This window comes from Nomascus leucogenys, chromosome 3, assembly GCF_006542625.1.
Source record: "Nomascus leucogenys isolate Asia chromosome 3, Asia_NLE_v1, whole genome shotgun sequence".
Lineage (NCBI taxonomy): Eukaryota > Metazoa > Chordata > Mammalia > Primates > Hylobatidae > Nomascus > Nomascus leucogenys.
This window is the reverse complement of record NC_044383.1, coordinates 92,721,337-92,741,649: the sequence shown is the minus strand read 5'-3', so window position 1 is coordinate 92,741,649 and position 20,313 is coordinate 92,721,337. Positions and strand designations below refer to the sequence as shown.

At 35.7% G+C, this 20,313-nt stretch overlaps 1 protein-coding gene across 3 annotated transcripts in view; it reads left to right on the top strand.

The window, feature by feature from the left end:
- Positions 1-20,313, top strand: part of ATG5 (autophagy related 5) — a 140,025-nt gene that overhangs the window by 23,841 nt on the left and 95,871 nt on the right. For all 3 annotated transcript variants that reach the window (XM_012506153.2, XM_003278910.3, XM_030809519.1), the window contains one exon: positions 9,185-9,263. In XM_012506153.2, the coding sequence (XP_012361607.1) occupies positions 9,185-9,263 (79 nt within the window). The remainder of the gene's footprint in view (positions 1-9,184; positions 9,264-20,313) is intronic.

Here is a 20,313-nt window from a genome sequence, read left to right as displayed (position 1 = left end):
TGTGTAATTTCCACATTTAGTGGTTTTTCTGTTATCTTTTCATTCTAGTTTGATTCTATTGTAGTAAAAAAAGAGCTCACTGTAATTTTGGATCTTTTAAATTTGTTGCTGTTCGTCTCCACTCTTGATTCCCTCATCATCTAGCCTCTAGATTCTGATTCTGGCTTTTAAGTATGCCTTAAACTCCCTGCTTTGTTTTTCGGGATTCAGGCCCATCTGATTTCTCACATGGATTGTTTTAGTAGCCTCTTAATTTGTCTTCCTGCTTTTAATACTATTACTTTTAGTTTATCTTCCCCAGTGCCGTAATTTTTCTTTCTGAAATGCAGATCTAACATTGTTGTTCTCCTCAAGAACCCTTTTCTGACTTCTCGTCATCTACTGTGTAAAGCCAAACACTAAAGCATGATGTGTGTGTAAAGGTTGTCCATGATCCCACTTCTTTCCAGGCATACTAAGCTACTTGTTTTAATGAATGTTGGATAATGTTTTGGGCTTCTGTTTCTTTGCTCATCTAATTTGATAAATCTTTTTTGCTCTTTCCAGCATCCTTTGTTTTGGTTATAATTAATTATTCATTCATATATTCCCTCCTGTAGCTCATACTTCTAACTTCTAGCTTAACTATGACCTTTTTTGTGGTTCTTTTTAGCCCAAAGTGATCATTTCTACGTTTGTGCCATCTCTAAACTATGTGTGTACTTCCTATATTCTTGTCATGTTACAACTGTATATTGTAACATAATGGTTGTTAAGGATGCTGACTCTGGAGTCAGAAACTAGATTTCAAATCCCAGCTTCATCACTTACTAGCGATATAACCTTGGGCAAGTTATTTGACCTCTTTGTATCTCAGTTTTCTTGTCTGTAAAACAGCGATAATAATGGTACCTTGTACTTCGTAAGTTTGTTTCAAGAATTAAGTGAGTTAATATGGGTTAAGTATCCCTTATCCAAAATGGTTGGGACCAGAGTTTTCAGATTTCAGATTTTTTCAGATTTTGGAATGTTCGTATTATATACTTACAGTATTCCAAATCTGAAAATTTGAAATGCAAAATGCTTCAATAAGCAGCAGTTCCTTTGAGCATCATGTCAGTGTTAAAAAAGGTTCAGATTTTGGATCATTTTTCTTTGTACTTAAACCAGCAGCATGTAGGAGGGGATAAGTAAATGTTTGTTCAGTGAATGAATGAATGAATCTAAATTTGCCCCTTGCTTTTATTTGGAAAACTGAGACTCAAATAAGTAAGGCACCTTGCTCAAATAAGTAAGTTAGGACCCAGATTTTGAGAGTATCAGTTCAGGGCTCTTTTTACCACACCTACTAACATTTTGTTTAAAAATTTTTCTCCCATTTTATCTGTTCTCTCTAATTGCTTATGTCAATTTGTCCAAATTCGAATTAAAAAAATTTTTAAGAACAGTGGTATACTTATAATGAATACTCAATACATTTGTTGTTGTTGATTTGTAGAGAGCTTACAAGGAAGTTATGTCTGATTAGAGCTTTATCTTTGCATCTTTAGCTTTAAAAAATTACATGGGAAGTGGAAAGTGCTGGCCTAACTCAAAATAGAGTCTCTTTCTTCAGACTGAGATGTTAATCAGCAGAGGGTGCTCTAACATTGTATTTTAAGGGGTGAAGTTTCTTACTACCACAACTGATGTTCACATTTTATATTTGTTACTTTTATATTAGAATTATTTTAAGAGACCAGTTCTTGGTCCTTCCGAAGACTACCTTGTAAGTAAACCCTAATTTTGGTTTAGATCTTAGACCTTCAAGCACAAAATTTAGAACAAGCTTCTCATTTTGTCAACTGTAAAATAAATAACTTTAATGGGAAATTTTACTCTGTGCAAATTGACTTTCAGGACAGGTGGTGAAAGGAAGAAGTTGAAATTACTTTTTGAATTGTAAAAAAAATACATACTCTTGGGCTACATAATTTTGGTCAATGATGGACCGCATTTAGGATGGTGGTCCCAGAAAATGATAATCTGTATTTTTATAGTATCTTTTCTATGTTTAGATGCATACATACTTATCATTGTGTTACAGTTGTCTAGAGTATTCAGTGTAGTAATATGTTGTACAGGATTATAGCCTAGGAACATTAGGCTATACCATGTAGCCTAGGTACGTAGTAGGCTGTGGCATCTAGGTTTATGTAAGTACACTGTGATGTTTGAACAGCAAATGAAATTGCTTAACAATGCATTTCTCAGAACATATCCATGTTGTTAAATGTCCCATGGCTGTATTGATGTTGATCTTAAACATAGACATGATAGAATGACTCAGAATTTAATACTCTTTGTGATTTCAAAAGTAAATTTTAGCAAAATGCTTTAGTGAAAACCTGCATATAATTTTTTAAAAAACATTTAACATTTTAATCATAAATGCTAACAGATTCTTCGGTCTTATTTCCAGTCTTTTTAAGGTTGTGAATTTCTGGAACTTAACCCATTTATGCAGGAGGTTAAAATTTTTGTGTGTGAAAAATCAGACCTTGTCAATGACCTTGAACAGTTTACATAACTCCCACAAGCTTAGTGTTCCAATAATGGAACACTAGGCATAAAGGGGTTAACAATGTAAACTAGATTTTTGAAATGTGACTTACATAAATTTTATATATGTGGTATCCCTTCATTATTTTTGAACTTTTTCATATATAAGAATATGCTTAGAAAGTTGTGAAACACTTTGCTACTCTATAGTTGTTTGTGTTTGTCCCATGTATAGAGTAAGTCAGTATTCACAGCAATCATCAAATTACTTTGGTTTGCATTTGTAGTTACATGCTTGCAGTTACAATGAAATGTAATCCTGTTTCCAGTGAATCAGAATGCAGCAACTTTCCGAATAGGAGGCATTTATTTTAGTGACATGAACTTGGGCAGTAGTTCTCTAGTATGGGGAAAATTGTTTCAGTGCTGATTTTAGAATACTTGTATTAGTTTGCTCTCTGAGTACAGATATTTATACTAGAATCGTGTCCCTTAGAATATCCATTATTGCTACACCATGTGCCAATGTGCACACGTGCACAAACATACACACACATATAAATGGAATAATGAATAAAAAAACAAAGAGCAAAGAAATATTAAAATATATTCATTTCGAGAATTGAATATGGACGACTAGAGCAATGTAAAGAAGAAAAAGAATGAAGTGTAAAAATAGGCCTAATACTGTTCTCATGCAGTCATTTTCTACAGGGCAATACATTGAGCCTTTAGCTAGTTGGGTCCTCTTATTTACACAGAAAATACAGTTCTGGATAAGAGTTGGTGTTCTGTATCCATGGGTTCTGCATCCATGGATTCAACCAACCATGGATTGAAAATATCTGGGGGAGAAAGCAATAACTAATAATAATACAACAATAAAAATGAAACCACAAAAAGTCCAATATGGTTTAACAATGATTTATATAGCACTTACATTGTAATAGGTATTATAAGTAATCTAGCAATAGTTTGAAGTATACAGGAAAATATGTGTAGGTTATATGCAAACACTATGCCATTTAATATAAGGGATTTAAGCATCTGCGAATTTTGGTATCCAACTAGGTCCAGGAACCAATCCCCCACACATACCAAGGGCGGACCGTATTCCAGGTTCAGATCCTTACTACTTCCTTTTCTATTAATTTTAAGTTAGATGGTAGAAGTAGCAACATAATAGCCAATAGTTACATTATGATTTACTTCAGGTGTATGTGGTTTCTGTGTTGTGGTTAGAAGCCTCCTCACAAAACTGTATATAATGTCTGTTTAGAAGAGTTGTACAAATTGGTACTTTTGAAATCCTTGATGTAAATCAGATTAAAGTGTAAGAGAAACTCAGTACCTTTAATTTTTGCCAGTTCTGTTTTCTTTTATAGATTTTCTTGAATATCAATAGATTCATCAGAAATAAGCAATCTGGGAATTCAGATAGCATATTTGGAATTAATATCTTTGCATGAAAATAATTCTAACATAAAAATTTGTGTTGAACCACACGCTAATTATGGAATTTGACAATAGAAATAAGTAAATGGTGATCTTACTCCTTCGTTTTTCTGGTTCATTTTTATTTTAAAAAAATCATTACAGGATGATTATTCATTTTTATAATATTTAGAATGTTTTTATGTTAATACTTTATTTATTTTTTTATGGAGATGGAGTCTCCCTCTGTCGCCCAGGCTGGTGAGCAGTCGCACTATCTTGGCTCACTGCAACCTCCGCCTCCTGGGTTCAAGCAGTTCTCCCACTTCAGCCTCCCAGGTAGCTGGGATTACAGGCGCATGCCACCACGCCCACCTAATTTAAATTTAAATATAATTTTAAGGAAGCATATGTTTAAATTTATCTCTTAATTCTTAATATACCAAGACAAAGGAGTTGTCATCGTTTACCATCCGGGACCAGTGAAATTTAAAAAAAAAATTTAAGATTTTGACCGGGTAGCGCCGGGCGCAGTGGCCCATGCTCCAATGAACTTTAAAATATATAAATACATTGTGTGTGTGTGTGTGTGTGTGTGTGTGTGTGTGTGTGTGTGTGTATTTAAGTCATCTTGCAAATAATTTAGAGATTTAGAATAAAGGAATAGTGTATAACAACGTTATTAGAAATTTTAATACAGGTTTAAGTACAGCAAATTTACATTTTCATTTCATATTTTTCTAGTTTTAAAGGTATCTAAAATGGTCAACATCCCCTGAATGCAACTAATTGCTCATTAATTTTTATAGATTCAAATATACCTCTGAGAGGTTCTAGCTTATTACTTCTGGCCCTTCTTGCATCTAATAGTGTTAATAATACTTGAAGAAATCTATAAACCTTTTGCCAGCTTATGATTTCATTATGAAATATTTTCTTTTTTATGTGAATCAACACCAATTAGACAGAGCAGCCCAGTACTTTTTTTCATTTCTGTGTGATCTAATTCCTTCAGTCTTCTTTTTATATAAATAGACCTTTTGCATTTGCCCACTATCAAATAAATTTGTGTAAATAGCATAAAAGATGAAATAATATTGTCACATTCTTTTAGTAAAATGGAATGGTCCAGGTTTTTGTCATAAAATAGCATGTAATGAAGTTTTTTCTGTTGATGACTAAGCTGTTAAGATTACCATATGTTCCTTTTTGTCCTTAGAAATATATTGTTCTTCTATTAGTTCTTGAGCTATGGAAAATTTAAGATATCATCTAAAGACTCAGAGTTTGAGATTTCACGTAAATGATCAATTTCACTATTGTCATTAAAGTCTAGAGTACTGCTGTCTCTCTTTGTATTTTGTCCTGATTTGTCTAATAATTGTGAAACATCTTCCTCTGTCAGTTTTTTTCTCTGCCATTATAGGTAGAAAATGAGAAACTTGGAATTTTCAACTGTGTTAATGATGGCTAAAAACTGATTCCAGAATGGAGTTTGCTCTCTTTTTTCTTTTTTCTGAGACTGAGTCTCGCTCTGTTGCCCAGGCTGGAGTGCAGTGTCACAGTCTTGGCTCACTGCAACCTCCACCTCCCAGGTTCAAGTAATTCACCTGTCTCAGCCTCCCGAGTAGCTGGGACTACAGACACATGCCACCACGCGCAGCTAATTTTTGTATTGTTAGTAGAGACAGGGTTTCACCTTATTGGTCAGCCTGGTCTTGAATTCCTAACCTCAGGTGATCCACCCGCCTCAGCCTCCCAAAGTGCTGGGATTACAGGCATGAGCCACCACGCCCAGCCTGCATGCTTATTTTACACTTTCTTGAAAGATGTTTCAATACTTTAGGCAACACGTAAGAAAATGAAAGAAGGGTACATTCTTCTATCATCCTTCTAGGCATCATGTTATTTTTTCAAATTCTTACTGTTTTAGTGTCTTATTGGGAATAATTGACAAATAATGATGAAATAAGTTATAGAGGGATGAAATAGTAAAATGTTTCAATATATAGGAAACAATATGATCATTAAGACCCTAAAATATATCTTAGATTTATAAAAGGGTCCAGTGGCTCCATATGGTAATTACTACATGGAGTAAGTTTTATCTTTTTTTTTTTAGAGTGAGTTTTTCTGTTCTTTGGAATACCTTTAAGAATGAATAAAAGTCATGAAGTGTCAATCATTAAAATAGTTGGAACTGCTCAAAAAAGAAACTCAGAACCTAAAATTGGCTCCATTGGATCTTTATGTTGTACCTAGGGTTAGTCTGTGGACTGCTTCGATTTATGCATTCATCAGCTTTTTATTATGTACTTTGTTCAGGATTCTGTGTATAGTTTTCTCATTTTTAAAATATTTATAGTTTTCTTGTTTTTTAAATATTGAGGGTTAAAAAATAATTGATGATTGAGTCTTATGTTTAACTTGTATTCTGATCCAGATATTTCCTTTTAAAGTTATTTGGGCTGGACATAGTGGCTCATGCCTATAATCTCATTACTTTGGGTGGCCAAGGTGGGAGTATTGGTTGAGCCCAGAAGTTTGAGACCAGCCTGGGCAACATAGTTGGACACTATCTCTATAAAAAATAAAATAATTAGCTGGGTATAGTGGCACATGTCTGTATTCCCAGCCACTCAGGAGGCTGAGGTGGGAGGATCGCTTGAGCCCAGGAGGTCAAGGTTGTAGTGAGCTCTGACTGCACCACTGCATTCCAGCCTAGGTTGCAGAGTAAGACCCTGTCTCAAAAAAGAAAAAAAATTACTTGATTTTATATTATAGATTGCTTTAAGATATGATATTTGGTTTAGAATTTGCTTACAAATTCACAAAAGTGTTTCACACATTTGTTAATGGCAGGGAATATGTAAAACACTGGATTGCTAGTAATTTTATGTGATCTCGAGTGAATCTTATCTAATAGATGAGACTATTTTGCTTAGCAGAGTTCTTTGTATTTTCAGTGCTGTTTAGAATTTGGAAAGCAATATGGTGTCACTTTTGAAATGTTAAGTCTTTTTAATGAAATCCAAGTAAATAGAACTTTAATTAAGTGCCTACTTTCATCTTTAACCCTGTTGCAGATACCTAAGAGAGATATTCTAAAAAGTAAATTGAAGACGTTAAAAGGTCTGTTTTGTAAAAGTGTAAGGTATTATTTAGAGCTTGTTCAATTTTAATACTTCAGAGAGAAGGATCAGAATTGGATTAAATCTATAACTTGTGTATAGTACTATATGTGTGTGTGTGTGTGTGTGTGTGTGTGTGTGTGTGTGTGTGTGTGTGTATTTTTTAATTTTAGGTTTTGACTGAGGCGAGAGTTTTTCCTGGTTCCAGAATTTTCTTCAGTATTATTTTCTGGATATGAAAGGATTGATTAGAGAGAAATTTAAGGGTTATTCTTAAGAGATATAATGCATATGAGACCAAAAGTACCCCCACTGTTTTACTTTTACCGACAGGACATCATCCTAAATTCTTTTTTTTTTTTTCTTGAGACAAGGTTTCACTCTGTTGTCCAGGCTGGAGTGCAGTGGCACAGTCTTGGCTCACTGCAGCCTCTGCCTCTCAGGCTCAAGACATTCTCCCACCTCAGCCTCCTGAGTAGCTAGGGCTGCAGGTGTGTGCCATCATGTCCAGCTAATTTTTTGTGGGTTTTTTTTGTATTTTTGGGTAGAGACAGAGTTTTACATGTCAGTCTCAGGTACTGGAACTGGTCTCGAACTCCTGACTTCAAGTCAGGTGATCCATCTTGGCCTCCCAAAGTGTTGGGATTACAGGCTTGAGTTACAGTACCCAGCCCATCCTAAATTCCTACCAAATAAATACATGATCTCTAGAAACTGTTGACTTTTCCATAATTCTGTAAAAGTAAGCAAGCATAAATTATATATACAATTATGTACATAAACATATATGTATGTTTATATATATAAGCAAATGTGTACTGCTCCTTGCAGAGCAGGGCTATCCCATAAGCATTGTGCCCAGAGTAGCACAAGCATAAATAATATTAACTGACATTTGAATCTTGGTCAGAATTACTCATTTTGAGATAAATTTGATATGTTTTCAAATTTTGCAGCTCTTAAATCTAGGAGTAACTCATTAATAGATTATACAGATAAAGACAGGACTGTGTATAACACCAAGTAGTCTTCTTTTTGCCTTTGTTGTGAGTACAGGTTGAGCATCCCACATCCCACAATTTGAAATCCAGAATCTAAGACTACAAAATCCAAAACATTTTGAGCACTGACATGACACTCGAAGGAAGTGCTCATTCCAGCATTTCGGATTTTCAGATTTGTGATGCTCAAATGGTAAGAATATGATGCAAATATTCCAAAATTTGGAAAAAAAAAAAAAAAGCTGAAATCTGAAACGCTTCTAATCCCAAGCGTTTTGGAAATGGAATACTCAACCTGTATTATTTAATGCTGATTAACCAAGTAAGCTAATTTACTTTAGATTTTTTAAAAGGATGACTTAAGGTTTGTCCCTTGAAATCTACAACATTTGTATTAGTCATGTTTATTTATTGCTAAGTTATTTACTTCGCTGTGAGTAATGGTTATATTAGGAAATGTTCTCTTATTTTGGAACTTATTTTTTTAAATTTAGAATTAGGTTTCAGAAGAATATTCAGTGGCTTGGGAAAATGTTGACATATTATGTGAAAAAGGTTATAGTACAGTTTGTAAAGGATAGTCCCAATCTGTATTTAGATATGTATGTGTAGGTAAAAGACTGGAAATTTATATGCTATAATGTTAATAGTAATAACCACAGAATAGGTGATTTGTATGTGTTTTAGATGCCCATCTTGGTTCTTACAGTTTTTTAAAATTTTAAGTTCTAAAAGTAAAGAACATATTTAAATAAATTTACAAAAATCAACTGTCCTTTATGAATACCGGGATGACAGTTAGATGCAGCAGTACTGTGACATAACAGTTCACATGTCTGATAAAGAATGCCTTTGCCCACAATCCCATTGTGCATATTGAGGTTTCTATGGCAATGAAGTGGTTAGAAGGAAACCACCTGATGCCTGGAAAATAGATCATACTAGCCCAGGCACGTAACTATAGAATGTAGCCTTCCTGTGATTTGTGATTAAAGCCCCTGACATTTGGTGTTAAAAATATGTGTTGGAAATTTATTTTGGAGTTGTAGTTATAACTTCACATATTTATTTTCTCAAAATATACCGTTTCATTTTTAGGCATTATCCAATTGGTTTGCTGTTTGATCTTCTTGCATCAAGTTCAGCTCTTCCTTGGAACATCACAGTACATTTTAAGGTATAGTAAATTTGCATTTCTCCTTTGTCCCATTTGTGATACATAATAAATAGACTTCGAGTAGAATTTTCTTTTCAAGTGGTTTATTGCTTTTCCCGTGACACTGTTTTAGTTGCTAAACTTCGATTAGTGTTTGTCTATAAGATGCTTTTCAATTTTTTCCTAACTCTTGGCAGAAACACTTAAACTTTTAATATATGAACTGCTTTTCTTTATTAGTGCTTAATACACTGTTTAAAATTTACGAGTTTTTGGGCCAGGCTTGGTGGCTCACGCCTGTAATCCCAGCACTTTGGGAGGCTGAGGTGGGTGGATCATGTGAGCCCAGGAGTTTAAGACCAGCCTGGGCAATGTAGCGAGACCCTGCCTCTATAAAAAATAAAATTTAAAGTTTTGAAAGTTGGTGTTAATTTTTAGAAGTCGGCTAGTAAAAACAAAAATCCTGCATGTAGACGTGGACATGGAAGTACAGAGGGGACAACCTAATACTATTGAGTAATTCTAAGGCTATTTTGAATGAATTAAGAGAAGGGTTAGGAGATGGAATTCCAAAGATTTGATCTACCTTTGTTTTGAGAAATGTTCATTCCTGTAGTTTTTAAGACCAGACTGAATTTAGTGTGACCTAATTTTGTCTGAATATTTTATGAAGTGCTGGTCCCTCATTCCCTTAGCCACCTTGCTTCTGCTCTGTTCCCCTCCCCCAATTCACGAACACCATTTGGTTTTTGTGATTGGAAACACTTATATTAATTGATTACGAACAGTGATTCATTCTCAAATAGCAATGATTCCACCATGTCAGTCTCTTATATTAGTTGATCACGAACAGTGATTCATTCTCAAATGGCAGTGATGTCACCATGTCGGTCTCAGGTACTTGAACTGGTCTTGAACTCCTGATCTCAAGTCAAGTGATCCACCTGCCTTGGCCTCTCTCCAATATATTATTGGAGAGAGACATGTAGAGTTTGAAAAAGTAATTTAGGTGTCTGAGTTTCTTTCCCATCAGGGGTGTCCATTCATAGTTACTGCCCAAAGGTTGCTCATTCATTCTTCATATGATGCTTTTCCTTCCTGTTTTACTGAATTTGAGTTTGTGGGTCATTAGAGCTTATTTTCATGTACATTTATTATAATGTGCTTTCCACAATACCATGTTATTAAACACGTTAGTTACCAAAGAACAGTACAGATTGAGCACATAGTGTTGGTATGCATGAATTTCATTTACCATGTTACATGCAAAGCAAGGAATGCTTGCATATACAACAATTTAAGTTTAGAGAGGTTTGGAGATAAAACTACTTCAAACATATTAAGGGTAGGGGTGCTATATTGCCTGACGAGTCTTTTCTGTTAATGTTGGAAAATAATTCCAATAATTAGATTTTTTTGTGTGAAAAACTCTAAAATACTTTGAAATCCAGATTAAAATATATCATAGCTGTCTGCTTGTTTATTTATTTATTCACTCATTCATTCATTCAACAAATACAGAGATCCTTCTGTGTGTCAGGTTCCTGAAACCCTTTCAGTGGATTCGTCAGGTCAAATCTGTTTCCACGATATAATAATATCAGGATGTTATTCGCCCTTCCCATTGTGTTAACATTTACACTGATATGCAAAAACAATGGTGGTTAAAACTGTGGGTGCCTTAGCACAAAGCAGGGCATCGTACCTCACTGTACTAGTTGTCATTGTTTTCTTTATAACCACACACTTACAGTAAAAAGAACACCAGTTTAAGACTGTTCTGGATGAAGTAGTACAAAGTATTAATTATTATTAATCTTGACTCCTAAGTACATGTCTTTTTAGTATCCTGTATGATGGAATGGGAAGTACAAATAAAGCTCTTCTATTGCATGCCAAATATGGTTGTCTTGAGGAAAAGCACTTGTGTAATTTTTTGGTTGCCAGCTGAACTGGCCACTTATTTTTATGAAACACCATTATTTTACTTGAAAGAATGATTGACAGACAAACTGGTTGTTGAGACTTTGTTATTTGTTAGACATTTTCTTGAAAAAGAGTAAAGTGAACCTCTCACTGCAGGGAAAACAAGTGATAGTATTTGTTGTGAGTGGTAAAATTTCAACTTTTAAGTGAAAATTCGAATTTTGGAAAACATGATGCCACTGTAAACTTGAAAGCTTTATTCTTAAATAATTTTCTGATGAGATTGATGGTCATTTTAACTTCTGATGTTTTAAAAGTTTCATATAGTGAAAGGGTCAACATTTGGAATGCGTAAGTAAATCAGTGAACATTTCCAGATGACCAGTGCTTGATGTTACAAGATTATGCATGTGTAAAAAGATCCATTCAAAGTGCAACATTAGAATAAGAAATCTTAATGTAACAGTATAAAATGTTCATTGATGATGTTTCAGATTCCACATTATTATTACAATAAACTGGATGGGCACGATACCTCACACCTGCAGTCCTGGCACATTGGGAGGCTGAGGCAGGAGGATTGCTTGAGCCCAGAAGTTTGAGACCAGCCTGGGCAACATAGACCCCATCTCTACAAAAAGTTTAAAAATTAGCTGGGTGCAGTGGTGTGCACCTGTAGTCCTAGCTACTTGGGAGGCTGAGGCAGGAGGATAGCTTTAGCCCAGTTATTCAAGGCTGGAGTGAGCCATGATCAGACAACTGCACTTCATCCTGGGTGACAGGGCAAAACTCCGTCTCTAAAAATAAGTGAATGAATGAATGACAGGGCAGACTCTGTATCTAAATATAAATAAAATAAAATAATAAAATAAAATAAGCCAAGTATGGTGGCATGCACCTCTAGTCCCAGCTACTTGGGAAGCTGAAGTGGGAGGATCACTTGAGCCCAGGAGTTTGAGGTTACAGTGAGCTGTACCACTCACAGTGATTGCACTCTATCCTGGGCGACAGAGTGAAACCCTGTCTCAAAATAATAATAATAATAATAATATAATAAACTGAACTTGTTAAATTTGGTGTAGTATTGAAGAATATCCACAAAGCCAAAAAGGCTATTAAAATACTTCTTTTAAACTACATTTCTTTGTGAGCCTGAATTTCCTTTATATACTTCAACCAAAACAACATATTCTAGAATACTGAACGTAGAAGCAAGTAAGGTAATCCATTGGTTGTCTATTAAGGCATTAAAAATATTTGCAAAAATACATATTAGTGTCAGTGTTCCTGTTTTTTTTGTTGTTGTTGTTCTGGGAAATACAGTTGATTTTTGCAGAAATAAAATTTTAGCGTTAATGTGTAGTGGTTTTATTCTTGGTATTTTTAAGTGAATTAATGTTTTTTAAATGTTTCAGCTCTAATTTCTAGTGTAAATATCAGTAATATAATCCACATAAATATAAACTCTTTGGGATCCTTAGTAGGTCATACATTTTCTTCCCAGTAGGAAAGTTTATTAGCAAATAGAAAAAAGAATCTTACAGTTAATAAGGAAATTATAGAGAACATTTAGAGTTTGTTCAAGCTATCAGTGTGTTTCTTTCAGCTATTCTTAGTTATTCTTTCTGATCCTGGCCTGTTAGAGGAAAGTTATTGCCCAGATTTTTTTTTTTTTCTATATATATACTAAGTTCCATTCATTTGGGGGAGCATCAGGACCTAGGTTACTTCAAAGGTTATCTTCAGATGTTTAATTGATAGCTTGTACTGATTGGTGTAGGCCTGCCTCTATTGTACTGCCTTATAGATTTTTGATTGATTATAATGAAACTGGGTAAGTGTTAATTTTCAGGCAGAAAATCAATGCTTTTAGTGAGGAAGCGGTTTTTCAAGTTTGTAGAAAATAGTTTATTCATTCAACAGATTGGATGTATTGAGTAACAATTTAGTGTCACTTGGTGTTTCTGCATTTATCTTATGTGATTTTGTATTGAGTATGCGACATAATGTTGATGTTTTAACCAGACTTCTTAGAATTTCTTTTACAATTGTTTTCAAAGGTATTAATAGATTTTGATTAGATTTTGTGCAATATCAAAGCTTCTAAGAGATCCCGTTGCCTCTGCCACACACACACACACACACACACACACACACACACACACACATTTGGATCAGTAGTTCTGACGAAACTCTTCAAAAAAACACTGTTAAAAAGTTTTCAAACAGACATATTTCCTCTAATTTTTAACTGACTTTGATGTTTGTGATTTGTATAGGTTTGTAATGTTTATAATAAATGCATTTTAATGTCTACAATAGTGATTTTCAAACTTTAATGTACTTTCAAGTTACCTGTGTCTCTCTTACTAAAGTGCAGTTTCTGATTCTGCAGCGTTGGGTTGGATTCAGAGATTCTGCATTTCTTACAACTGCATAGGTAATGCTATGATACTGTTCCACCAGACCACATGTTGATTAACAAGAGTTAGAGAACAATGAAGATCTAAAAGTTAATGGTAATTGTCTGTAGAACCGAAAGCTTTTAAGGGTGAATCAGAAAATTAATATTTTTATAGGCATTTTTGTGTTTTCTGTTTTCTGGGAGATAAATATAATTGTAGAGTGTTAATTGCTTTATAACATATAGATTTGGATGTATGTTTTGTTTACCAAACCAATGAAAATGGTACCTTCTTCAGGCTTTTCTCACTAGTTTTTAAGGACATTTTGATTCCTAAACTTGGTGAGACTACCAAGAAAATTATCTCATTTCTGTCTCCCCAATTTTTTATATTAAAAAATTTAAACATGTATTAGAAAAATTAATTGTGTGGCAGGTCAGTGACTCATGCCTGTAATCCCAGCACCTTGGGAGGTGAGGCAGGTGGATCTCTTGAGGTCAGGAGTTTGAGGCCTGCCTGGCCAACGTGGTGAAACCCTGTCTCTACTAAAAATACAAAAATTAGCTGGGCATGGTGGCAGGTGCCTGTAACCTCAGCTTCTCTGGAGGCTGAGGCAGGAGAATCGCTTGAACCTGAGGGGCGGAGGTTGCAGTGAGCCGAGACCATGCCACTGCACTACAGCCTGGGTGGGCAACAGGGCAGACTCCATCTAAAAAAGACAAAAAAAAAAATTGTGGTCCAGTGAATACTCGTAATACCTTTCACTTGGATTTGCTGCTTTTTAACATTTTGCCACCTTTGCATTTTCTCTTTCTCTGTATTTTTTTTCATTAATTCTGTAGGCATGCTGTTTGCAAAGCGACATTACAGTTAAAAGATTACTTACAGTATGTAGATTTTTTAAAATTAAAAAAATTTTTTTCTCTCTTTGTCCATGTTGAGAACAGTGCATGGAATTTTTAAAAAAGGAGTTAATGTGATTCAAAAGTTTAATGACATCAGGTGAAAATAGTGGGGTCTTTAAAATGCCCAGTTCTGTTGCAAATCCTAAATAAAGTTTAATAGAGTAAACAAATCTTATAAAACCTTGGTGTTTTTCTTTCTCTTGGTAACATGGTGCTGATTTGGTATGTTTTGGTTTTGAGGAGAGGAGACATTTTAATTTTGAATGTTGACAGCAATGATTAGGGGTAAGAGCTCACATTTGTTAAGTAAAATAAGATCAACATTCAGATAAGTGCTTATGTGCTGAACTCTGCTGAATGCCAGAGATAACACAAGTTAGGTTTTTGAACCAACTGTCTTTCAAGCACAGTGGGCAAATCCTGTTTTGCTTACCGTGCTTGAAAAGGCCCTGCATTGGTCCTGACTGTTGCTTGAGTATTTTTGTGTGACTGAGCAAGCTTCTTTTCTGATGGACAAGTTTTTTCATGCTAGGCCAAGAGCCACTGTGTTTCTTTGAGGGAATTTATCACGTCCCTCCTTCTGTTATGTGTTGTTGACATAGGTCTATGGTAGCTTTTCTTTCTTGAAGTTCTTGAGTGTATTTCATGGTCTCTCCTTTGCTTCTATCACTGCCTGCACTTCCCAGCTATAAATGTTGGTAGCTGTTTTATAGTATCTATCAATAGTATGTTGTATTAGTTATCTACTATTGTCTGACAAATTACTACAACCAGCTGAAAACAACATTTGTTCTCTGACAGTTTCTGTGGGTCAGGATTCTGGGCATAGCTTACCTGGATCTTCTGCCTAGGTTATGAGGGTGTCATCAGGGTGTTGGCTGGGCTGCATTCTTATCTGGAAGTTCAGCTGAGGGAGAATCCACTTCTAGACTCAGTTTGCTGGCAGAATTCATATCCTATGGTTGTAGGATTGAGGGGCCTATCTTCTTGTTGGCTGTCGGTAATAAGCTGCATTGAGCACCTAAAGACCGTGTGAAGTTCTTGTCATGTGGACTTTCCCAACATGCCTACTTGCTTCAGGGCAACAAAGAAAGTCTAGAGGTAGTCTGACAGAATCTTACTATATAACATGACTTAATCACTGGGGCAACATCCCATCACCTTTGCCGCATTCTTTGAGTTAAGAGCAAGTCACAGGTTCTGCCCACATGCAAGGGGGAAGGGATTATAGAAAGATAGGAATACCAGGTGGTGGAGATCATGGAGGGTCATGCAAACTTAGAACTTTATGAAATAAGGCTTGTTTAGTCATTTATTCATCAGATATTTATTGATGTTAACATATACTTTTAGCCGTGACAGAGTAACTGGTATTTGAGTTTTCCTCTAGTCATCAACAATTAGAAAACAAGACCAAAAATATGAAGTGGAGCTGTTTTTAGCACTGAACCTTAGAAAGGGAACAAACAAGGTGAGCCCCATTTGCTTTGGAACGGTTGCCTGACGGTGGTAAGGAGAGTGGAGCTCAAGCAGAGCAAAGAAGTTCAGTTGAGCTGAGGATGCACAAATTGGAGTTCTGGGCTGCTGAAGTGGTTGGAACTTGCTAGGCAGGGTATCAGAGAAGAAGGAGCCAAAGTATATATGTGTGTTCTCGCTGGGTGCTTGGCTGAGGCCTGGATTGCACATGCATAGCTGATACTCTGCAAGGTCTAGTAGAGAGTGGATGTTGTAGGGTTAAGAGTGGAAAAAGATACTGAACGTCTTATGATGCTGGGAAATGTTGGATTCCAGCTCATTCAAAGTGGAGAGACATCTGGCTACATACTGGGTAGTTACCTGAGATGCCAGAAAGGCCATGATTTTGGAGTAAGGATCATACATCAGAGCAGGAGTTGGCAAATGTGGCCCACTGACTGTTTTTGCATGGCCTGTGATGTAAGAGTAGTTTTTACATTTTTAAGTGGTTGGAAAAAAAATTAAAATATTTTGTGACATGTGAAAATTGCATGAAATACAGATTTAGTGATGACCATAAATAAAGTTGTATTGAAATGCAGCCACTCATGGAAATTCATATACATATTGTCTATGACTGCTTTGCGGCTGCAACAGCCTAGTTGAGTATTTGCAATAGAGACTGTATGACCTGCACAGTGTTAAATATTTACTGTCTAATCCTTTACAGAAAGTTTGCCAATCTCTGTTGCCAGTCTGTAACCCTAGAGTAAGAGTTGCTCTGGACCTGCCTTTTTAGGATTAAGGAGAGGTGCCAGTAAATTAACTGCCAGCCAGAACGAAACTTAGCGTCTTAAAGGAAGACAGTATAATCTAGAATCCTTACAACATATTCACAGTGTCCACCATACAATCAACAACTACTCGACTTGCAAATAAGCAAGAAAATATGGTCCATATCAAATAAAAAAAAATTTTACTCTCAATAGAAACTGACCTAAGAGAATCCACATCTTGGTACTACTGGAGAAATGAATTAAAGCAACTATTATAAATTCAATAACTTAAGAGAAAACAATCACAAAATTGTAGAACTGTTTAGAAAAATATCTGAAATGAGGAATTTACTACATGGGCTTAACAGCCAATTAAAGATGGCAGAAGTAAGGTTCTTTGAACTCAAAGACAGATCCATGGAAGTTACCCAGTTTGGAGAATAGAGAGATAGAAATTAGTATAGAGGAAAAACAGAGCCTCTGGGATAATATCAGACAGTCTGCGTGTAATTGGAGTTCAAGGAGAGGAGAGAGAATGGGTCGGAAGAAATATTTTTAAGAAATAATGATTACACTCCTCAATGTCAAAGCTATAATAATCAAGACTGTGTGTGGGGTGCCTACAGAATAGGAGAAAATATTTGCAAATCATATACTATCTAATAACAGTTTAATATACAGATTATGGAAATAACTTGATAATAAGAAGAAATCCAATTAAAAATTAGTCAAAGGATTCTAATAGATATTTCTGTAAAGAAGTTCTATAAATGGCCAGTAAACACATGAAAAGATGTTCAGCATAACTAGTTTTTAGGGAAAAGCAAAAAAAAAAAAAACCATACAATGAGTTACCCCTTCACACCCTCTAGATTAGTTATCATCAAAAAGATGATGCACAAGGCTGGGTGTGGTGGCTCATGCCTGTAATCCCAGCACTTTGTGGGGATGAGGCAGTTGTGTCACTTGAGCTCAGGATTTCGAGACCAGTGTGGTCAACATAACGAGAGCTCATCTGTACTAAAATAATTTTTTAAAAAATAGCCTGGTGTGGTGGCATGTGCCTATAGTCCCAGTTATTTGGAAGGCTGAGGTGTGAGGATCACTTGAGCCTGGGAGGAGCAGTGAGTCCTGATCGTGTGTCTGCAACCCAGCCTGGGTGACAGAGTGCAACCCTGTCTCAAAAAAAAAAAAACAAACAAAAAACAGTAACACATGACGGAGAGGGTATAGGTTAATTAGACCCTTCACACGTTGCTGATGAGAATGTAAAATGGCGTAGCCTTTTTGGAAAGCAGTTTGGTATGTCATCAAATGATATACTTACCATGTTACACAGCAGTTCTACTCCTAGTAATACTCCCAAGAGAACTGAATATGTAATTCTGATATGCAAAATAGGGAAATAACTTGTGTCCACACAAAAGCTTATACATGAGTGTTCATAATAGGCAAAGTGGAAATAACCCAATGTCCATCAGTTGATGAATAAACAAAATACTGTACGTATCCTTACAATGGAGTATAATTTGGTCATGAAAGGAAGGAATTACTGATAATATGCTACAACCTTGAAAATATCATGTTAAGTGAAAGAAGACACAAAAGACTGCACATTATATAATGCATTTATATTAATTGAATAAATAACTTTATGCCAATAAATTTGACAGATGGACAAATTCATTGAAAACACAAGTCACCAAAACCGACATAAGAAATAACAGAAATGAATAGCTCTTTATAAGTAAATTTGATTTGTAATTTTAAAAGCCTCAGAGAGTAAAACACCTTGCACAGATAGTTTCATTGGTGAAGTCTATAAAATACCTAAGAACCAGTTGGGCGTGGTGGCACATGCCTGTTGTCCCAGCTACTCAGAAGACTGAGGCGGGAGGATCGCTTGAGCCCAGGAGTTCTGGGCCATAGTGTGCTATGCCAATTGGATTTCCGCACTAAGTTCAGCATCAATATGATGACCGCCTGGGAGCAAGAGACCACCAGGTTACCTAAAGAAAGGTGAACCAGTCCAGGTCAGAAATGGAGCGGGTCAAAACTCCTGTGCTGATCAGTACTGGGATTGCGCCTGTGACTAGCCACTGCACTCCAGCCTGGGCAACGTAGTGAGACCCTATCTCTAAAAATAAAAATAAAATGAAATAAAATATTTAAGAAATAATATTACAAACTTTACAAGCTTTGTTACTCTGTACAAGCTTTTTCCAGAAAAAGAGACACTTACCAACTTGTGTTAGAGGCCAGAATAACCCTGATACTGAAACCTGATGAAGACATTGAAAGAAAATTATAAGTCAGTATATTTCATGATCAGGGATGCAAGAGCCTTCAACAAAGTACTAGCAATTTGAATCTCGTAATAATTAAAAAGGACAGTACACACCATGACTGAGTTGAGTTTGTCCTAGGAGTACAAAATTGATTCAACATTCAAATCTCAATCCACGTAGGCCAGGTGCAGTGGCTTGCGCCCATAATCCCAGTACTTTGGGAGACTGAGCCAGGAGGATTACTTGAACCCAGAAGTTCAAGACCAGCCTGGGCGACATAGGGAGACCTCATCTCTACAAAAAAATTTAAAAAATTAGCTGAGCTTGGTGGTGTACACCTGTGGTTCCAGCTACTCAGGAGACTGAATTGTGAGGATCGCTTGGGCCCCAGAGGTTGAGACTGCAATAAGGTGTGATTGTGCCACTGTGCTCCAGCCTGGGTGACACAGTGAGACCCTCTCAAAATAAAAAAATCTCAATCCATGTAAATCACAGAATAAAATAGAAAAATCAATAGATACAGAAAAAGTCATTCATGGACAGAATTTAATACGTATTTGTCATCAAAACTTACAGCAAGCTTAGGAATAGAAGGGAATTTACTCAATTTGACAAAGGATAGATATGAAAAGGCTACAGTTAAAGTCATGCTACTTGATGGTTTATTGAATGTTTTACCCTAAGATCAGGAAAAAGGCAAGAATGTCTGCTCAGTTTAGGCACTTCCATAATGCATCGTATGTGTTCTTAACTTTGCTATTAAAAATTGTACAATAAAAACCGCAGGACTTATGGAGGAAAGGGTTACTTCTGGGGCAAAGGGTTAGGGGCACAACATCCACAAACTTACACTGACAAAAAAACAGGAACCTAGTAAAAACCATACCATAGTTTTACACAGGTAAAATGTATGAGAAATGCATAAATACTACAATAAATATGGCATTTCATGTTGCAAGGCTGGAACTTTGCTTGCAGAAATGGGCATGGAAGACTTGCGCCATGACAGGTGAAGTGAAAGGAGGATTTTCTGGAATCGGACAAGAAATTGTAGCACCTGATGTAGATGAGTACAGCTCATAACATGAATTGAAGTAGGTAGTCCATTTTGGAGGTGTGCACATGGGTGCATTGTATGTTTTCCTAGCTGATTGTTTTAGCTAGGTGAAATTCTCTGTTCACCTAGCATTTCTTGTGAACGGTATTTACATATGCAACCATAAAATGCACATTATACTCAACTTGTTCCCTAGTAGTTGCTTTTAAACAAATGCAAAAAACTTAGTTCGCAGAACATATATGAATTTACCAACAAG